The sequence below is a fragment of the Mastigoproctus giganteus genome, chromosome 8 (genome assembly GCF_048544385.1).
Source record: "Mastigoproctus giganteus isolate SK-2022 chromosome 8, ASM4854438v1, whole genome shotgun sequence".
Lineage (NCBI taxonomy): Eukaryota > Metazoa > Arthropoda > Arachnida > Uropygi > Thelyphonidae > Mastigoproctus > Mastigoproctus giganteus.
In genome coordinates this window covers 80,315,579-80,338,832 of record NC_143582.1, presented here as the reverse complement: position 1 = coordinate 80,338,832, position 23,254 = coordinate 80,315,579, and the positions used below count along the sequence as shown (strand labels likewise).

Genomic DNA, 23,254 nt, shown 5'->3' with positions numbered 1-23,254 from the left:
TGTATTTAGGAAGGACAGGGAAGATAGAAGGGGTGGTGGGGTCATGCTTCTTACAAAAATTAGCACTGGGGGGGGAAGAGAATATTATTATTCATGTGGGTACTAATGACATTAAGCATACATTATCTGACGATTTGTTAGATAAATATAGGACCATGCTGAAGAAATGTCATGAGTTAGGTCCGAATGTCTGTGTCTTCAATTCTACCCAGGCATGATAGGAGTGAATTATATGCTGAAAGCCTTGTGGATTAACTCAAGACTTGAAGGACTCTGCAAGGCTTTTGGGGGGAAATTTCTACAGCTTGGCCCGAAGGAATCCGTTTTGTAGAGACAGGATACGTTTAAGCAGAGGTGGTGCAAAAGTTTTTACCAATATTATTAAGGATACCTTAAAGGCTCAAGGAAACTGCTAGTTTGGGGGGAAAAGGGTAATATAAATATGCGTTTATCTGATAGTATTGGTCAAATTAACTCTTGCACATACCTCAAGAGTATTTGTTTGTTACTGCAACAAAACATAGTAGCAAGATGGTCTGAGGGCAAAAGTGTTTCAAATGAGCAAGTAGCAAATGCCAGGGAAGCAAGCTTAAATAACTTTAAAGGGGTGTGTTAGAATAGGGTAGTTAACTGTACAAGAACACTAATTCTTAATTGTTTATACAGTAATGTCAGAAGTGCCATCAATAAAATGAGTGAATTTGAACTGCTGGTTAGGACAAGTAACACTGACATAATAGGGCTTACAGAAATGTGGTGCCACCCGGAGATAAGGGATGATGAGTTTTGGTACGGTATGTATAATGTATTTAGGAAGGATAGGGAAGATAGAAGGGGTGGTGGGGTCATGCTTCTTACAAAAAGTAGCCTGAGCGCGACGAAAGCTTTCCTGGATTTAGACGTTTCGCATGCTAGTATACAATCTGTATGGTGTGAAATAGTTGGAAGCAAAGGTATAATGAGAGTGGGAGTAATCTGCAGGCCAGGTGATTGTGAAGATTATCATGAGAACCTCTACATGCAAATGGAATGGACAAGTAGGTGAGAACGTCTTATTATGGGTGATTTCAATTTGCCTCTAATTGATTGGAGCAAATGGGAAGAAAACTCCACATGGAGGACAAAATTTTTAAATCAACTAGATGATTGTTATTTGTATCAACATGTCAGAGAAAGTACTAGGGAAAAGAATACTCTAGACCTCATCATCATCCATGAACCAGATGACATAATAGGGCTCACAGTACAGGAACCAGTATCAGGAAGTGGTCACAGAGTTCTACAGTGGACGATGAAGAGAGAGACAGATAGCAGTAGTTAAAGGCAAAGGAATGAGTTATAATTTTAGGAAAGGAAATTACGATGCCTTAAGATGCCACATGGCCTCTATTAACTGGGTAGATATCTCACAGAGAGCGAATACAATGGAATTATGGTATACCTTTAAAACATTAATCACAGAAGCCTTGAATGCTTATATACCATTAAAAATATACTCCACGAGGATTCCAAGTTGGATCAATAATGAAGTTGCCAAATTACTTGAGTAGAAAAAGACAGCATGGAAAAGTTACAGAGCAATAAAAAGTACTGAAGCCTATAACAGCTACAAATTGATCTGTAATAATGCCACTAAAAAGGTTGGGCTAGCAAAGGCAGATTGTGAGAAATCGCTGGCAAAGAGAGCAAAGATGGGGGGGATAATGATATTCTTCACATATATAAATGCAAAGAAGAGAAGGACAAACCACATTGGACCCTTATGTAATGGATGTGGGATAGTATTAGATACCCCAGATGAAGTTGCTGATGAACTCAACAGTTACTTTGCATCGATATTTATAGAAGAAAAACCCTCTGTGCCAATGAGAAATTATGGGAGTGAAGTTGAAAAAAATGTAATTAATGATGTTGAAATTTCACACGTTTATTTAATGAAAAAACTTTCGAGCCTACAGGCTGGTAAGGTTCCTGAGGTTGATAGTAGTTATCCTATAATCTTAAGGGAGGCGGCAAGTGAGTGCATTGAACCATTGAGGCTAATTATGAGAGCATTACTGGACTCGGGAGTGATTCCGTTGGATTGGAAAAGTGCCAATGTATCTCCAAAACATAAAGGTGGTTCTAAGAGTGAGTTGGGAAATTACCAGGACTGGTTAGTCCACTTCAGTAGTAGGGAAAATCATGAAGGATACTCAGCATGGTTTTGTAAAGGGAAAATCATGTTTAACTAATCTGGTTAGCTATTTTGACAGGGTCACTCAAGAGCTGGACTTAGGGAATAATTTCGACATTGTTTATTTGGATTTCAGCAAAGCATTTCACTCAGTCCCACATGAGCGGTTACTTTATAAGCTGCAACAGGTTGGAATCACAGGGGAAATCCTTAGATGGATAGCAGGGTGGCTTCAGGGCAGAGACAAGGGATGTGATAAATGGTTATTCCTCAGATTGGGTTGATGTAAGAAGGGGGATTCCCCGAGAATCAGTATTAGGACCATTGTTGATTTTGATTTTCATAAATGACATCGACGAAGGGATATGATGTCTAAATTTGCAGATGATGTAACGATTGCCGCCAAGCAGAGCTTCTTCAGAATGACATAGATAGACTTCAGAGATGGTCAGAAAAATGGCAGCTGTGCTTTATTTTTCTGACCATCCCAAAATAACTTATGCACTTGGCAGAGTTGAACTAAAGCTGGTAGTGGAGGAAAGGGACTTTGGTATTACGAAATGGTCAGATATGTAGTTCTCCGAGCATTGTAGACTGGTTACGAGGAGGGCCCATGGTGTCCTATTGATTATTTATTGAAAAATTGCTATTAGAGATAAGGACGTCATAATCCCATTATATAAGGCTATTGTTAGGCCACACTTGGAATACTGTGTTCAAGTATGGAGATTGCACCTAAAGAAAGACATTGTTCTTCTTGAAAGGGTCCAAAGATGGGTAACTCTCCAGGTGAGATTGGCAAAAGGGCGTCCATATAAGGAAAGGCTTTGAATATGTAAGTTGCTGAGCTTGGAAACTAGGCACCTTAGAGGAGATTTGATTGAAGTGTTTAAGGCTCTGAGAGGCATAAGCAAAATGAATAAGGACGAAATTTTCACGGTTATAAATGATTCTAGAACTAGGGCCATAATTTCAAGTTACTAGGGGGAGTTGTTTAGACTGGATTGCAGGAAGTTTTATTTTAGCCAGTGAGTTATAAATTACTGGAATAAGTTACCTACATGGATGGTAGAAGCTGACAGTCCAGGGATGAGATTAGTTGAATGGAGAAAAGAAAGAAGAGATTCTAGGGGTGGGATAGTGAGATGTATTGAGACAAGGACAGGAAAATGTATTGGATACATGCTAAGGTACAATGAATCATGGAAAATAAAATTGAAGGAAAATGAACCAAAGAAAACTTAGAATAAATCTGATGCACCAAATGATGGAGACTGAGATACTTCAGCAAGATGAAACATTTTAAGTGCTATTAATGATAATGCTTTTTCTTAGACTGATTCTCTTTGCAGTTTTAATTATTTTTTGAACATCATTTACACTTAGTCTTTTTTTTTTTTTTTTTGGTTTTATAACAAAAAGATGCTGAAATAAACTAACCTTTGCTGTTCAAACCTCTCACTTTCCATAATGATTGACTACGATCACTTATTATCAGTCAGTCCTTTAAAATTGACCACACTATCCACCTATTCCCAGATAGCTATTTTGATCCACCCAAGTCACCTTATTACTGGACAGAATGTTCTTACTTTGATAATGGTAATTTCTCCAAATAAGAAATGACAGATTATAGTATTTCTTAAAATTAATTATGAAAAATAATCAAACTAAATACATTTTACTTCAAAAATTACAATATGATCATAATGTGATATGAAATGTTTATTGATAACTTTATTCATAAGTTCTCTCACATTTTTTGTTAATTTATTGGATTTATGGTACTACATCATAATGGTTATTTTCATAATGGTTATTTTCAATTGCAGGGTGAATCTGAAGAAATTAGTGAACTTTTGCAAGAAATAATGACATACAGAGATTCTAGTACTTTTCTAAAGGTAAACATTTATTGCATTAAAATTGTTTAAACATAAATTGCTTTTATGATCTAAACCATTAAACCTCTCTTTAATGGTTTATGTGAGGCAGTGTCGTAACTAGAAAAAGTGGCCCCCAATGCAACATTTAGTGTGGGTCCCCCAGAAAATATTTGTTTTGGTAAAAATAAAAAATCCTTAAAAATTGCCTTGGAAGCAGTAGCTATGCTAATATCAATTCCCCTCTATTCACTACAGCTAGCTAACAATAAACATGTTTCGTGTGAAAAAAATGATTGTATATTAAATTTTATCATGAACATAACTAAAAAACTTACATTTTTACTCATTTAAAGTTTTTTCTGTTTTGGGCATTAGGCTCCCTTTTGGTCGTGGGGCCCCAATGCAATGCATTGGCACAGTAATGCCACTGGTGTGAGGTAAAGCCTGTTCACTAAACCAAGACCCTGGCTGCCAAGCGTTTCCATGGCCAAGTGATTCTTGCATGTTTATAGAGCGTTTTTCTTACCAGCGACAGAGTTTTTCTTGTTTTTTTCTCATATTAAAATTTTCTGTTAAGTAGCTCTACTTACTTAAGAAGGCAAGTACCTTTTTTCTTTAATTTAGCTAGTCGTACTAACTTACTAACCTCTATGCTTGGCCACCAAGCGGCACTGCTCTTGCCTCCCCATGATGGGACCGGTAACCTGGGTGGTAAAGGCAAACCCCCAGGGCCAAAAGGAGCCATCATGAATAAAAATAATTATCCAAACTCAGAGCCTTCGAGCTCAAGAGCAGAAACTTCTAACACTGACCATGACTCAAGTCAACCTAAAAGACTGCGAAGAGAAGCAGAATGTCATGACGATTTTCCAAACTTACTGGTGATTCATTCCCTATCTGCCCAACCTGTCTGAAATTATCACCATTCTTAATTCAGAAAATCTTGGAGTCTATTGCTGGATCACCAAAAATGGTTAATAAACTGCAATCCAGAGACTTTCTGATTGAAACAGCCACCTCAAAACATTTCTGAGTGGCTGTTAAAAACAACAACATTTGGTTGGTTGACAGTATCAATTACTTCCCACAAAACACTAAATTCATCAAAAGGTGTCATCAGCAAGTGGGACCTAATTACAGTCTCTGAAGAAGAACTACTCCAAGAACTCAGCAGTCAGAAAGTAATAAATGTGAAATGGATCATGAAAAAAGATGGAAATCTCACTCCAACGAGATCCATCATTCTGACATTTAGCACTCCAGACTTACCATCCTCAATTAAAGCTGGTTATTTAAACTATCAGATTTGACCTTACATCCCGAATCCTGTTCACTGCTTTAAATGTCAGAAATACGGCCATTCCCAGCAGTCTTGTCAAGGGGAAACCATATGTCCCATCTGTGGCTCTAAAGATCACACCCAAGCAGATTGCTCAATCAAAACCCCTGTTTGTCCAAACTGCAAAGGAAGCCATCCAGCCTTTTCCAAAACTTGTGAACTATGGATAGCAGGAAAGAAAATTCAGAAATACAAAATTGAAAATAAAGTGATGTTTCCTGAAGCATGTAGACAAGTTATGTCGACCATGCCTAGTGGGCGTTCTTATGCAGCTCGCACTCGAAACTTTATTTCTACTGCAGCTCAAACGGATGTATGAATTGCACCTAACACCTCTCTAGCGAATTGGCTTAAATCTACACTATATAAAAAAGATAATCCTCCAAAAAAACTAGCGAAGCCACTAAGCTCAGGCTCTAAAAACATGGAATCCCCACCAACAGTATGGGTGTAGATGAGCTGCTAGATAATGAGGAGCCCATTCTAGAACTCCATGCAGATGACACCATGGATATTGAATGCCCCACATTCCCAAAAAAAGACCGGAAAAAATGTTGCACATACAACAAACAGTCAGATGAATCATCCTCAGGTAAATAATGCATAACATCATATAATGGAATTGCAGAGGACTAAGCAGTCATTCTGATGACTTAAGAGATTTAATAGCTCAATTCAATCCCACGGGTGTATGCTTACAGGAAACATTCTTGTCACCTCAAGTTTTGCCAAAATTTTTAATTTATACCATTTACAGATGTGATAGGAACTCAGAATCACCTGAACATGGAGGAGTAGCTATTCTTGTTAATGCTAACATACCATTCAGGCCGATCCAATTGAGAACTACCCTAGAAGCTGTGGTAGCTCGTATTGCAGTTGGTACATCATTTACCATTGTTTCCTTTTATATTCTGCCATTAGAATCAGTTGCAAAAATCTCAGCTTCTGCCACCTATGGGTCCACCTTCCAGAACATCAAAGCAGGTGCAGAATGGTATAAAATCAACTTCTTCATGCGCTTCTCATTCCCATACAACCAACTGTTTACATTAATAGAACTTCGAGAATCATTAAACAGATCTTCCAGTAGCGCTGCAGGCCCAAATAGAGTTCATTGTGTTATGCTAAAGCATTTACTTGAAGAAGACTTGAGAACCCTATTAATTTTTTGTAACCGGATCTTCTCTGAAAATGCCTATCCTTCTTAATGGCACCATTCGTTCATTATCGCCTTACCAGAACCAGGAAAAAATCTTTCCTGTGTTGAAAATTACAGGCCAATATCGCTTATGAGCTGGATGGGAAAAATTTTCGAAAGATTGGTTCATACTAGGCTCACTTACATCCTGGAGTCAGAGAATCTCCTTACTGATCATCAGTATGGCTTTCAAAAAAATAGATCAACCCTAGATGTGCTCATTAAAGCCAAATCTCATATCCGCAATGCCTTTGTCATGAAACAACATCTAGTCATGGTCAGTTTCGATCTTGAAAAGGCATTTGATACTATGTGGCGTCATGGTATTATTATGGACCTTTACCATCTGGGGGGTTCCATCAGAAAGCCCCTGGAGAAGATGAAGTTACTGGAGAGTTGTTAAAATTGGGAGGAAGAGACATGGCACAAAAACTGGCAAGACTCTTCACAAAATGCATTAGAAAAGGTGTGATGCCTAAGGAGTGGAATAATGCAACCATAGTTTTGCTGCATAAGAAAGGAGATAAATCAGAAATCGGAAATTATAGACCAATTAGCTTGTTATCCCACGTCCAAGTTGTTCACAAGGGTCATTACTAACAGATTAGAAAGGATACTTGATGAGAATCAACCAAAAGAGCAAGCTGACTTTAGGACAGGATTCTCAATTATGGATCACCTTCACGTAATGTCACAGCTAATGGAGAAAACAAATGAATATAAAACACCATTATGCTTGGCATTTGCGGATTATGAAAAGTCATTTGACTCCATACAGCATAAGGCAATGTTTTGGGCACTGGAAAGACAAGGCATAGATACCCCATATATTATGATTTTGAAGAAAATATATGAGAATGCTGCCTCCTTTATTAGACTAGACAAAGACAGTAGTAAATTTAAAATCAAGAAAGGAGCTCGACAAGGAGACACTATCTCTGAAGCTGTTTACTGCTGCTCTTGAGGAAGCTTTCAGAAGATTAGACTGGTTGCAGAAAGGAGTCAATGTGAATCGAGAGTACCTAAACCATTTACAATTTGCAGATGACATTGTGGTCATAAGCCACGATCCCAAAGAATTAGAGGAAAATCTTAATCAGTTATGCAGAGTTAGTAAGGATTTTGGACTAAAGATGAATATGGTTAAAACAAAAGTAAAGATGAACAAGTATGCCATAGAAAGGGATATAATGATTGAAGGAGTAGTAATTGAAAAGGTGGAGTCATATACTTATCTGGGACAAGTCATCAGCTGTAATAATGATAAATGGCTGGAAGTCAAGAGAAGAATAAATTTTGGATGGATAGAATTCAGGAAATATAATCACATACTGAGGAGCAATATCCCAATTTGTCTGAAATGTAAAATAATGAACCAATGTATACTACCCACCATGACTTATGGAAGTGAAACTTAGGCACTCACCAAAAGAATGAAAGAGAAGCTGAGAATGACACAGCGAAGAATGGAACAAATTATATTGGGAATCAGACTGTTAGATAAGGAGAGAAACACATGGATTAGGCAGCAAACTCAAGTAAAGGACATTCTTATCAAAACTAAAGAACTAAAATGGTCTTTGGTAGGACACATAGCTCGAAGACATGATGACAGATGGACTAAGAGAATAACAGAGTGGTACCCAAGAGGATCCAAAAGAAAACCTGGAAGACAACGACAGAGATGGGCAGATGAAATTAATGAGTTTGTGTGGAGTAAATGGATGGCCATTGCACAAAACAGAAGGAACTGGAAAAATTGCTGGAGACGCCTTCATCCTGTAGTGGATTGATATGTGCTGATGATCGTGATGACCATCTGGGGCGCTTAGGAGCCATTTGCCGGAAATAATTCAAAATTTCCTGCAATTGCATTCTTTTCAGGTATAAAATCATACTCTCTGCATCTCACATTCAGAAAGAGGGAGTCCCACAGAGATCAATACGTAGTCAAACATGGTTTTCAATCCAAGTTAGCAGCATGACATGAGATATCCCAAAAACCGTTCAAACTTATATGTATGCAGATGACCTTACCATTTCCTTTCAGTCTCAAAGTATGAATACCATCGAATGGCAGCTCCAACTTGCCATAACCAAAATAGAATCCTGGACTTCACGGAATAGATACTGACTATTTGATTGGATACTATGATGTAGTCACAAAGGAACTGGATGCAAAGAATAATTTTGATATCATATATTTGGATCTTAGAAAGGCTTTTGATACTGTTGCACGTGGAAGACTGCTGCACAAATTGGAGCAGTGTGGCATTGGAAGCAAATTGCTGCTATGGATAAAGGGATGGTTGAGTGGGAGAAGACAGAAAGTGGTAATCAATGGACACTGCTCTTCATGGACTAATGTTATTAGTGGTGTCCCCAGGGTTCAGTGTCCATTGTTGTTTTCTGTATTCATTAATGATATTGATGATGGTATATCAAGCTTCATGTCCAAGTTTGCAAACAATGCGAAGGTCAGCAGGGTTGTTAATGACACTAATGACAATATGCTGCTCCAACAGGATCTAGAAAAGTTGAGCAGATGGGCTGAGAGGTGGCAATTGTTTAAGGTGGCAGAAGTTTAACATTGACAAATGTAAATGACAAACTTTACCAGATAAAAGAAGATCCAAAGCTGTAGCTGTCTGGCTTCCGATGAAACAGACGAGAAGAAGTGGTATTGGCAAGACTGAGAATTGGACACACTCATCTTACTCATCTCTTCCTATTATTGGGAGGAAAAACCCACTCCAGTGCCCATCCTGTCAGACACAACGTATGGTCCGCCATTTTCTGGTTGATTTTCCCTTACATTCAACCATCCAGTCAAATACTTTTCAGTCACTCTCCATATTGAAATATTACCTGATTTATCTAATTTCTTAGGAAATTAAGCAAATATTGAAGAAATGTATGTAAAACATATTGGCTTGTACAGAAGCATATAATTAACATCTCTAACGATATGCTTCTTGTGAATAAACAATGAACAGACACAATTTGGCCTTAGTAACCCTTGTATCATTAAATCCAATACCAACAACAACAACCACTAAACTAATTGTCTGTTAAACTCGAAAAAACTACATAATAGTTTCCAAAGTTGTTAGAATAAATAAATACTCTTTATTACAAGCGAAAGCCTTTCACAGCCAGAAGAATGCCAGGTGTTAACAGTGAAGGTGGGGTAATAGATTATAATAAGCAAAGTAGATTGTAATAAGCAAAACATACAGATAAAGTAACATTTTAGAAATGTACAATAAAATGAAGGCAAAAATTTAAAATACAAGCTTCAAAGAGTCATTGACACCTGTTTCTAGATTTTCTAGAGTTGGAGCAGACTGAAGAATTGTTCATGATGTTTTTTTTTTTTTTTTTTTATCAATGACAGATCTTTTGTATTGGTATTGGTGTTGGTGTTTAAGGGCACAAGGGCAGCTAAGGCCAAAATAGATCTTTTGTGATTGTAGTTAGCTACTGAATGATGGGAAGAAGTTGTTTTGGTATGAACCTGTCTCTTATGCAGATTCTGTTGCTATGACAGATAAGTGCTGATTTGACCTAAGGCCAGGTGGTGGTATCCCCCATGAACACTGCTCTCAGATGTTTGGTTTAAAGATGATGCCAGCAAACATTTTCATTGTGAAGGTGATTTTTCTTTCCTGATTAGTTGTGGGCAACCTACTCAGGTGAAACTGTTGAACCATGTGTGATGCTTTGGTGGGGAGAGAAGTGAGGTTTTGTCAGTGCCCATTTAAACAACCAGAATTCTTAGGAGTACATTTTTTTACATTCATAGGCACTATGGAAGTCCAACATATAAAAGAACTGCTGTAAAACAACTCCACTAGAAAAGTCTTGCCATGTCATATAGTGTCAGTGAAAATTCTGTCTAAAGCTTATTTAGTTTGAAAAGCTCTTGAATATCATTACTGGAGGTCATTTGTCTCCCTACCGATGTCTGACATGCTCAACAGCTGGAGGAAGGTGATTAAGGAAAAACCTGGTATCTGTGTCTCACACTGATGAAAAAGCCTGGTATCTGTGTCTCACACTGATGAAAAAGCCTGGTTCAGTAGGCACTGTCTATTGTTTCTAAACTATGTTAAATTGAGGTTCATTAAAGGGAGTTCAGTGAATGACATTAGTTTGAATTATGTCTCAATTTTAGTTCACACACTACTTGGTGCTAAATTTGTTGCTGCTGTCATTGAACAGCATCAATGAAGTATTGTACCTGGTTGTGTGAACACTGCTAATTCAAGTAGCATTATTCTGTGTGTTTATATCAAAGGATTGATACATTATTTTATCAAATAGCTGGACATAAATTTTTTAAATTACTTGAATTTTGGCATCATTTCTGCATGGTCCAAACTGAAAATTATTTTAAGCTCCTATCATTAGACACTTGGTGTTTAAGTGTCATTTTAAGTGTCTAATAATAGGCACTTGATTTGGACCATGTATCAGAAATAATGCACTACACATTCATCTTTTCCAATTTTGAATTGTTTCATAGCCAGCATTTATCAAGTAATGATACAAATTTTAATACTCTGATTTTTAAAATTATTGGCTATCGCACAACTTACCCTCAAGTTGCCAAAATGGAACTTTATTTCATTTCATTGGACAGGTGACTATGAGGCTTACATGGACAACATATATTTCATCATAAATGTAGGGATTGCATTCCTTAAGACTCATTTCAAACTGTGCCGAATTATTGCTTTTTAAGGATATGGGTGATATTTAATTGGATAACAGTATCTCAAGTGGATTACAAAAAGAAAAAAAAAATGAAAGAAAAATGCTGTATTGAATAGCATTTTTTTTTTTTAGTGTTAGCATTAGTAGAAGCATATGATGTAAGAAAGCAAGCTTATTCAGCATGAGCCAAAAAAAAAAAAAAAAAAAACCTCCCATTTCACCCCTCCATTTGTTCCAAATGTTTGTCTAATTCGCCTTGAATTTATTTAGGCTATCAACTTCCACAACAAAAGATGGAAGTCTGTTCCGCCGATCAACCACCCACTGGCTAAAGGCAAATTTCCGCACATCTATTCTACAACTGGCTGGCTTTCCTCAGTTTGAATCTATGCGTCCTCAGGTTCTTAATCTGAGCAAGAGGAAGAATCCCATCAGCATTCAGCTTGCTCAACCCATTCAAGGCCTTATACACCTCAATCAAATCACCTCACAGGTGCCTACTTTCCAGGCGCTGCAATTTGCAGGACTTAAGCCTTTCTTGGCAAGAGCAGCCCTTTGTTCCCCTCACCAATCTTGTTGCCCTTCTTTGTACTTGTTCTAGCAACTCTACATCCTACCTAAAATGAGGTCTCCAGACCTGTACACAGTACTCTAGGTGTTGCCAGACCATTGCCTTGTACAATGGGATAATCACCTCCTCGTCCCTGCTAGCAAAATTCCTATATATCATTGACAAGCCTCCATTACCTGCCCTGGCAGACAATCTGCACTGTTCAGCAACATTATAATTTTTTCTTTTACTGCATTATAATGAACACTGAAATAAGAGAATTTTATATAAATATTTTTTTATAAAATAATTGAGAATATGTTTTTTCAGGGAACACAAAGTGCTAATCCCCATAATGACTATTGCCAGCATTTTGTAGATACTGGGCAGAGACCTCAAAATTTCATAAGAGATGTAGGTAAGTCATTTTATTCAATATTTGTAGGAATTTTTCAAGCTTAAAGAAATGATTTGTATTGAACCATATTTGTTCATGTTTGGGTTATCTGTATTCTATGGGAAATAGCTTCTAGAAACTTACAGTGATATTAAAAAAAAATCTTATTGATTATAGTTATTTAATATATGATGCTGATTAAATGAAAGTTTAGTTGCTGTAGTTAGTTTGTTTCATCAATGACATTATAAATTCTTATTTTTTGTAGCATGTGCATGATTATGACAAACAATAAAATTTTGGTTAAAAATTACTTGTGCTAATCAGTGAATTTGAAGATCCCCAAGTGGACAACAGTTTAAAATGAGATTACTCTTAGCCATGTTTTCCTAACATGCCTAATTGATTCCCCTCCCCCGTCCTTAAAAAAAGTCAGAATACCATAGATGAAATATGGCTTAATCACAGTAAAAAAGATTGTTTAAGGAGGTAGACAGTCTTTTTTTTTTTACTGTGATTAAGATACCTAGACTGCTGAACAGGTGAGAAGCCCTCTAGTGATGCTGTCTTGTTTGTTTTTAATGATGATGTTTTTAATGATGATAATTTCTTTGTCAGGTTAGCTTGCTGTCAAACTAGAATCCTATGGATCCGTAACCACTTCATTCCAGCTCATTGTCCTTGTTACTTATTTTTATTTGCTGGAATTCAGAATAAGATGAATTTTATTGAGTCATTTCTTCAGTTTTCAACCTTTTTTTTAATAATGGCACCCCTAAGTAATTTATTTTATTTTGCTGCACTCCTACACAATTTTTTGCTTGTTAGATCCGATTCTCTCTCTCTCTCTCTCTCTCTCTCTCTCCCCCCCCCCCTCCCTCCCTCCCTCCCTCCCTCTCTCTCTCTCTCTCTCTCTCTCTCTCTCTCTCTCTCTCTCTCTCTCTCTCTCTCTCTGTGTTATTAAAATATATATATGTTATATGATAGTTATTACAATAATATAATTATAAAAATTACATTTCATAATACAAACTATATATATACAGTATATAATAATTTTATTCTTTATATAGTGGTAAACATCAATTATAGATCATCAGAAAATTAAAAAGATACTGTACACCTCTTTATAATGAAATAAACATATAAATTTTAAAAAATAATAAGTGTAAGTAACTTAAACCCAAATTACGTGGCACCCCTAGAATGTTGTTGCGGCACCCCGGTTGAAAACCACTGGTTTAATGAGTACTGTAGTTGTTTTGAAGTAGGCCAGGTTCTTTGTTATTAGGATTGATTTATCATCTGCATATGCAACTAATTTAGAATATCCAGAAGCCCAATGGATAGATTGAAAAGAGCTGGTATCAGAGACTCGTGTGTTAAACATTGTGATGTTAGAGAAGTAGGGGAGTTTTAACCTAGAGGGATAATCAGTCAGGTAATCACTTAAGAGTTAGCATTAATATTGACAACATGGTGCAAGGAAGCAAAGTTTATACAATGTTATGCCTCATGATATCCTGAAACATTTTACATGAGAATCATAACCCTTGCACTTATGAATAGTTTTAGTATTAGAATGACCAAATGATGTAAGGAATTTGACTTATTCTATATTAGTAGTGGTCTAGGTGCAAGTCACTCCATGTCTTCTAAAACATCCCTCATAAGTTATCAACACTTAACACTTCTCTAATCTGGTTCTCTACTTTGAACCCTCTCTGGGAGTTGGACTTTTTTTTCAATGCTGCTTCCAAACCTGAATGCAGGTTTGGAAGCAGCATTGCCATCATTTTATATACAGTCTTGCCATCACTTCATATACAGGATTAATGTTATCTTTTGTCCTACTTGTAAAGATCTGATAAATTATGGATACATTTTATTTGCTTATCTTCAACCAATATAAAATTTGATTTTATGTTTGTTTGAAGGGATTATTTTACTATCCTTTCTTTGTCGAGAGATGCTATGAGCATTAGTTTATTATTTTCTTTAAATAAACTAAAGCCAAAATTTATAGAGCTAACTCATTAAAAAAAATTGTTTATTTGTGAATTGATTACATTTGTTTATATGTAAATTTGTTTTTTGTAAGTTTGTTAATGAATGAATGAGAGGAGAATCTTACTCACTTCAAGTCTCGTAATGCAAGTAGGGTGTTAAAATAGATTGGCACACTGCTAATATCCTACAGAAAGTTGCTTTCTTAATAATCGGATACTTATGCGGAGTAATATATAAAAATTTAAATATATAATATCAGTGTAGATACACCATAGTGTACCCATAAATTTGAACTACATATGTGTAAAAGGCATTGTTTTAATTGTATCTCATATTGTGGGTGCCTTCACAACAAGATAGCTGGTATTGCACTACTTCAAATAAATAACGCTTCTCTAGTAGAGAAGACTACTGTTATTTATTTTCAGTATATACCACCACCCAGACGATCGTTTCGAAGCTAGTTGGCTTCGTCATCGTTTTATACCACATATGTAGTTCAAATTTATGGGTAAACTATGGTGTATCTACACCGATATTTTATAGTTAATTACCTAAACCCATAAGAAATTATGCCTTGTGCATTTCGTCTTCTAATACATTATTATTTATACACCATTTTGCATCTCTCATATTGTGGAAAAAACTTCGCAACTGTGATGACCTGTTGCATTACCCGGATACCTGCCCACTCACTGATGATGAAGCCAACTAGCTTCGAAACGATCATCTGGGTGGCGGTATCCACTGAAAATAAATAACAGTAGTCTTCTCTACTAGAGAAGCGTTATTTATTTGAAGTAGTGCAATACCAGCTATCTTGTTGTGAAGGCACCCACAATATGAGATACAATTAAAACAATGCCTTTTACACATATGTAGTTCAAATTTATGGGTAAACTATGGTGTATCTACACCAATATTATATAGTTAATTACCTAAACCCATAAGAAATTATGCCTTGTTCATTTCGTCTTCTAATAAAAATTTAAAACATTATATAATCAGTATTTGCATAACAGTGTAAACATATTAAAGAACAATATTAATTAATGAATAGATGTCCTTTATATACACACTGGTCTCCATATGTAATATCAAAAAATGAACATTAAAAAGGTGAGAATCAAATGAATGGCCAGTTTCTAATGTACGAAATATGTTAATACTGAAATATATTTTATATAAGAGTAACATGCAGAGTAGGAATGTTCCCCCCCCCCCAACACACTCACAAATAACCACCCTTTTCTCATTAGTCCTTAATCCTTCCAGTCATGGACATTTTCAGGAATGTAACTCCTGTGATTGGCAAGTCCCTACTGTATTTAGCTTTGCTTTTTTGTTTATTTAGTAATCTTACATAGTATTACTATAATTTATTAAATATATTATTACATATATTGCTTTTAATAGGATTAGCAGATAGATTTGAAGAATATCCAAAATTAAAAGAGCTTATTCGTTTGAAGGATGATTTGATTGCCAAAACTGCTACTCCACCAATGTAAGTTCTCTTCTCTCTTTCTCCCAGTCTAAATACCAAAGAAAAAAAGAATCGGATACTATTTACTGTGAATACTTCTAATTCTTTATTTATATCTACAAATACTTTAGTCCCAGAATTCACCTACCTTTTATTAAAAATGTGAGACCATACTTGTATGAAACTTAGTTGTTTGTTTATACAGTGGGTTCCGGTTATTTGGGCCACCGATTAATCGGGGCAGCCATTTATTTGGGACAAATCTTAAGGAACAGAACCCAATCGAGAAAATAGCCAGGGTTTACTTCACTTAATTGAGGCAGGAGACTGCAGCAATGGAGATTACCCTACGATTATCTCCGACCGTACCACGTGGTTCGATCGGATTTCTGGAAGTCACAACCGTAAAACAATAAAAACAATTAGCAGTCACCTGTTTATTGGGCTTTTCTGTTAGTGCAATCTTTCATAAACGGATAGCAAATTGATCTTATTGAATTTGCGATAATACTGATAGCTGGAATTCTGTGGGTTATTATGGTGAAATGTGTTTACACTTCCATGAAATCTTCAATCATATAAAAAAATTTATTTTCAGAATCTTCTCTTCATTCTTTTTTTAAAGCTTCATAACTTGTTACTCCGTTCTCAATTGCGCGTATCGTGTTACTTGCAATTTGTGTGTGCTGTGTTCTTTGTTATTGATTGCTTATCTTTTTACTATTTTAAATTTTAATCCCCACCCACAAATGTCAGTGAACAGAAATGTCACCTAGTTAGTATGCACATATTACAGTACGTATTAATTATTCCGCTTTTCACGTATCATTTAATTTTTTAATTGGTAAGATAATAAAGGGTAAATTTGTGTTCAATATATCTTTACTTTTATAGCCTGTGGATAATATTCCTCCTATTTTCGCTAATTAGAATCATTGTTTAATAGAATTAAAATTCAATTCACAAATGTGATTACAATGACCAGCGCTTACTACACATCGGATAGTGAACCGTACTTTACTATGGTGAGTCTATTGTAACATGATTTGATTGTACAGTGAACCAATTGTAAAGCGAGGGTCCACTGTATTTTTAACTATTTACGTGAAACTTCTCATAACTGGGGCAGCTGCTTAATCAGGCCAAAATATACTAGTCCCGATGTGTCCCAAATAACCGGAATCGACTGTATATACATTTTAATTGTATTAAAATATTCTTCTCATTAATAAGTGACCCAGTGTTAGATTGCAAAGAATAAGCATATATTATTCATTATATTACAAACTGCTGAAAAAAAGAAAAGTGCATTAGATAAAGAGACATGATCCATTTTATTTCAAAGAATAACTCCAAAAGTTTCAATGATGGGGCAGAAAAAATTTTAAATGTGTCATAAATATGCAAAGATATTATCAGTTGGAATATGCGGAGAAAGCACCTAGACAGCAATCTGTTCAGCAGTTCAAACTGTGTATGAATTTTGTGCCCATCTGAATAGTGAAGCTGTTTTTGTGACACCAAAGACACTTGACAACAATATGAAATTGATTATCATTTTGCCGTACTTCAGGCCACAAAGGAAATCCATTTGGAAACCTATTAACCCTTTCATGTGTACATAGCACAGACATATGCTCTTCTTGTGTGGACTCTGGGGAGTGCTTATGTAGAACTGTGTTTTGAGGTTGCTTAAACAGTGTCTATTAATGTATGAATTTAGCATTAGTTGTTCAATTTGGGTTTGCAAGAGCTGAAATTGAAGAAACTGTCTGGAATTTAGATCCAGAATTTGATAAAATTGAATAATAGTTGCTTTAGTTGTAGAGGATATTATGTCATCAGAACAAACAAAAGTAATGATTGTATTTTTTGGAATTTTTATTATGATTTTGTTTTTTCACAATTAAAAAAATTCTGTTTTATTTTTGACAAGTGTTACTCTACTGTTGAGAAACCATGGTCAAAGGCCCTGGGTGCCAAGCGATTGTGACTAAGCTGTTTCTCTGTGCTTTAAGTGCAATTTCCTAAAAGCGATCTATAGTTCTTTTACATTCCTCTCATTAAGCAATATATTTATTTAATAACAGGCCTTGTTACAAAAGTACTTGTACAGGGCAAGAAATGAAAGCCACCTTTCTTTTTCTGATAGTTCTATTACGCTTGGTCACACCAGGCACTGTTCCTGCCTCCCCACTGCAAAGTCAGTAACCTGGAGTGGTAAAACAAACCCCAGGACCAAAAGGAGCCATTATGGATATAAGTAATTATCCACTTTTAGAGAGCCCTCGAGCTCAAGATCAGAAATTCCTGACATCAACCATGACTCTAATCATCCTAAGTGACTACGGACAGAAAATCAGAATAAAGATGTGCCAGCATTTCTTATAATGCACTCATTATCCCCGCAACCTGTTGGCAAACTATCGCCTTTTCTAATATGGAAATGTTTAGAATCGGTTTATGGATCTCCTAAAATGGTTAAATATCTCCAATCTGGAAACCTAATTGAAACTTCTAAGCCAACTCATTCAGAGAAGCTGTTAGAATTAACATCATTTAACAGTATTCCAGTGTCAGTTATGCCCTATAACACTCTGAACACCTCAAAAGGCATTATCAGTGAATGTGACTTACTATCTGTGTCTAAAGAAGAGAAGAACTCGGGGAACAAAAAAGTGACTCATGCACAAAGAATAAGGACCAAAAAAGATCGCAACCTACTACCAACCAGGTCCATCATTTTGACATTTAGTACTCCCACTCTTCCATCTTCTGTTAAAGCAGGTTATTTAAACTGCAAGATTCAGCCTTACATCCCAAATCCCATTTGCTGCTTTAAGTGCCAGAAGTATGGCCATTCTAAGGAGCATTCTGAATGGGATTGTACAGCTTCCACTCCTACTTGCCCAAACTGTAAGCTATCCTACATTTTTTAAATCATTGTGACCTTGGGAAAACAGGCAAAAAAAATCCAGAAATATAAAGTGGAGCATAAAGTCACATACCCTGAAGCAAATACTGTTAACCATGCCTATCTAATCATACGCATCGGTCACTAAAAACAGCCGGTCAGCTGCAACTTAAACAGATGTCTCCATAGAACCAAACATTTCCTTTGCCACCTGGGCCAAAACAGTGCTAATGTGCAATAAAAAATCTACAGTCAGTGAAACCAGCAACACGCCAACGAGTATCCCAACTGATGCCATCTCAACCTCGCCCGAAACAACAAAATCTGTTAGTGTTGAAAACCAGAAGAAAGTGAAACCACATTGTAGCAGCATGGAAATGGAGGTTCAGTCAGAGGATGATGACACAGTACTAGAATTACATGCGAATGATACCATGGACACAGGATGCCCAACCTTTCCCAGAAATGAAAAATCAAAACTAAGCAGACAGATACCTTCTCAGAAAAAACAGTCAGATCAGTCTTCCTCAAATAAACCCAACCAATGAACAAATTCCTACAATGGAACTGCAGAGGATTACAAAATAATATAGATGACCTGAATGATTTACTCATACAAATTAATGCAGTAGGTGTATGCTTACAGGAAACATTTTTATCACCAAAAGTTTCACTCAAATTCAAAAACTAGGCTATGTTTACGTGAGATAGGGATTCTGACTCTTTTCCTTGTGGAGGGGTAGGTATTCTTGTCAAAACTACCATACCTCAAGTCTCCAACTAGAAACCTCCTTAGAAGTTGTAGCAGTTCGGATGGCAGTGGGAATATCATTAACCCTTGCATCTGTTTATATACCACCTAATTATCCTTGTTCCCAAGACTGAACCTGACAACCTTTTAACACAATTGCCTGCCACCTCCTGTCTGTTTACTTGGTGATTTCAACAGTCACCATCCAATGTGGGGAACTTCTGCCATGGATAGGAGAGACCAATTAATTGAAACATTCCTAAATAACCATAATCTGACTGTATTAAACACTGGCTCTTCAACTCATGTTCAGCTACCTACAGGTACAACATCTACCATAGACTTATCCATCTGTTTAGCATCCCTTTTTCCAAGCATGGAATGGTTAGTGCTGAATGATCCATTCCATAGTGACCATTTCCCTATTATAAGTTCAATTCAAACACAGGTCGTGTCATGCCCTAAAGCCCATACTTCTTGGAATTTCCACAAAGCAGACTGGAAAAACTATTCTGCTTGTGTCCTACTCAACAAACAGTATGTACAGCAACAACATATTGATGATGTAACTGAACACATTACCAGCCATATATTGTCAGCAACTGAAATTTCCATTCCAAAATCTGATGAGCACAAATGGGTACACCAAAACCAATGGTGGAATGAAGATTGTTTCAAAGCTAAAAGAGAAAAACACCGTGCTTTGAACCAATTTTGAAAATTACCAACTACTGCCAAACTAATTGTGCCTCCGTAGCTAGGTGGGCAGGAGCAGCAGTGCGTAGTGCGTGCTTCTTGATTAGACCGGGGTTTGAACCCATTACCACCAAATACAGAGGATGCGGAAAGGTAAGGGAATCACCACTGCATATCCCCGGAGCAATATGGCCTTAGTTGCTAATGCTCCTAAAAACCAAATAACAACAACCAACCTAATCGTTTTCAAAAAACTCAGAGCCAGAGCAAGACAAATTAGGAAAAAAGCAAAACGTGGTGCCTGGATTAACTTTACTTCAACTATTAACAGAAATACCGACACTCGGATTATCTGGAAAAAAATATAAGCACTCAATGGGAAATTCCTACTGTTGCAGTCTCCAATAATACAATGGAATGGGCAGGATTTATCCTCTCCTACTGAAAGTTTCTGCTAAAGCATTTTAGCAGAAACTTTCTATAATATTTTTACATCTTCCTCTTATGTGACCTCTTTTCAATGCATTAAAACTAATGAAGAACGTATTAAATTGAATTTTTCAACTAGTCACTCATTTCCATATAACCAGCCCTTTACTTATGCTGAGCTGTAAGAATCCCTGAGCAAATCTTCATCTAGCACAGCAGGACCAGATGGCATTCACTACAGTATGCTGAAGTATCTATGTGAAGCTGATCTATTCATATTATTGGTCTTTTACAACCGGATGTTTTCAGAAAATACCCTCTTTCTTGGAATCATTCGTATATTTGCGCTATATCAAAACCTGGCAGAGATCCATCTCAAATTCAGACTTATAGACTGATATCATTGACAAGCTTTTTTTGGCAAAATATTTGAAAGGATGGTGCATAAGAGGTTCACCTGGATTCTAGACTCCGAAAATCTACTTTCTGATCACCAATATGGCTTCTGTAAAAACAGGTCCACTCTCGATTTACTTGTAAAAATTTAATCCAACATTCTTAATGCCTTCGTCAGGAGATAGCATCTAGTGATGGTCAACCTGGATATTCATAATGCTTCTGACACCACATGCCATTATGGTATCAATAAAGATATGCATCAGTTAGGACTGAGAGGCAAACTCCCTTTAATAATTCAGAAATTTTTTAAAAGTTTGCACATTTCAAGTCTGATATCAAAACATGCTGTCAGCATCTCACATTCAAGAAGAGGGTGTCCCACAGGGTTCCATATTGAGTCCAACCCTTTTTTGAGATTAGGGTCAACAATATATTGGAAAATCTTCAAAAAACGATTGAAGTATACATGTATGCTGACGACTTCACCATATCTTGCCAATCACAAAGTATGAATACTGTTGAAAGACAGATGTAAATTGCTCTAACTAGAATTCAATCCTGGACCTTACACAATGGATATCATCTTGCTGAACAGAAATCCACTACCACTCATTTCTGCAAACTTCGGTCACTTCATCCTGATCAAGAGCTAAAGATAAATAACGTGCCAGTTCCTCTTGCTCACGCTGTCTGATTTCTTGGCCTGATACTAGATATGAAACTGCATTTTCAAGCACATGGCCTATCTTCAAACTATTTGTTTGAAGAAGTTGAATATCCTCCGATGTGTGTCATCCTTGTCATGGGGTGCTCATTGACATACCCTTATCCATCTTTATAGAGCCCTCATCAGGTCTCGCTTGGACTATGGTTCTCCAGTATATGACTCTTTGAGAAAAAGTGCAATTAAACACCATCCGGCACAGTGCTCTGAGAGTTGCTCTAGAGGCTTTCAGAACCTCCCCAATCCAGATTCTTTACATCCAAGCCCACGAACCGCCTTTACATCTTCACAGAAAAACATTACTTCTGCTGTATGGCACAAAAATTCAGTCTTCCCTCTCACCCTAGTTGGAGATGGCTATACAAAACCAAATGGGAGTCATTTTACAATAATAAACCAAAGGAAAACTGACCTGCTCCACTTAGATTTAAGGAATTGACTCAATCATGGAATATAGAAAGCGGTAATATATTTCAGGATATGACACCATTAGATCCACCCTGGGGAAATATCTGTGCAATATATGATGATTGTTTTCAACAGTGGGAAAAGAACGTCTTATCTCCCACCAACATCGCACAGTTACGTGCAGCTTACTGTCTTTCTCATTCACAGGCCTGTGAAATCTACACATGTGGATCAAAAACTGAAACCCAAGTAGGTGCTGCAGTAATATTCCTGTCATTCACCACTTCTGTCTCATTACCAGTAGAATGCAGCATCTTCACTGCTGAGGTTTATGCTATAAACTTAGCTCTGGATCACATTATTGAACGACGCCGCCTCCGTAGCCAGGTGGGAAGGAGCAGTAGTGCGTAGCACACTCTTCTTGATTAGACCGGGGTTCGAGCCCGTCACCACCAAATACGGAGGATGCGGAAAGGTCAGGGAATGACCACCGCATATTCCCGGAGCAATATGGCCTTAGTTGCTCATGCTCCTAAAAACCAAATAACTAACAAACATAACAAACATTATTGAACGTCTAATTCCATCTGCTTTAATATACACTGACTCACTCAGTGCTGTCTCTGCTATAAAGAGTAATACCAATTTCTCCCACCCTGTAATAAAACAAATCCATTCTAAATTACTTGCATGTAATGAGTCAAAAAAACTGTGGCATTCTGCTGGATCCCAGGGCATTCTGGGATAGCAGAAAATGAAAAAGCAGATCTTGCAGATACTTCTATTTTACAGACTTGTCAAGTTCCATATACTGATTTCAAACCCATCATCCTTCAAACACGCTACAATAGCTGCTCAATAATCTGGAGAGATTATCCAGAGAACAAACATTGCTGAATAAAACTAGGTCCAAAGCTGTGGCTGACCAGTTTCAGGAAAAGCAGATGAGAAGAAGTAATTCTAGAAAGGCTAAGAATTGGGCATACTTGTCTCCCACACCTTTATCTATTAACGAATGATAAAGCTCCTCAGTACACATCATGTCATGTGCAACTATTCATCATTTATTAGTGGACTGTCCTCACCTTCTCAATATCTGCTCAAACAGCTTTAAATCATGTGCTAATGCACTGTCTTCACTAACGTTATTGCAGATTCTTGGAGATGAT

At 36.7% G+C, this 23,254-nt stretch overlaps 1 protein-coding gene across 2 annotated transcripts in view; it reads left to right on the top strand.

Annotated features, from left to right (window-relative positions):
• The window catches only part of Mettl14 (methyltransferase like 14), an 89,216-nt gene that overhangs the window by 25,029 nt on the left and 40,933 nt on the right, over nt 1-23,254 (top strand). For both annotated transcript variants that reach the window (XM_090379542.1, XM_090379541.1), the window contains exons 4-6: nt 4,009-4,080; nt 12,202-12,289; nt 15,695-15,785. In XM_090379542.1, coding sequence (XP_090235668.1) covers nt 4,009-4,080; nt 12,202-12,289; nt 15,695-15,785 — 251 coding nt within the window. The remainder of the gene's footprint in view (nt 1-4,008; nt 4,081-12,201; nt 12,290-15,694; nt 15,786-23,254) is intronic.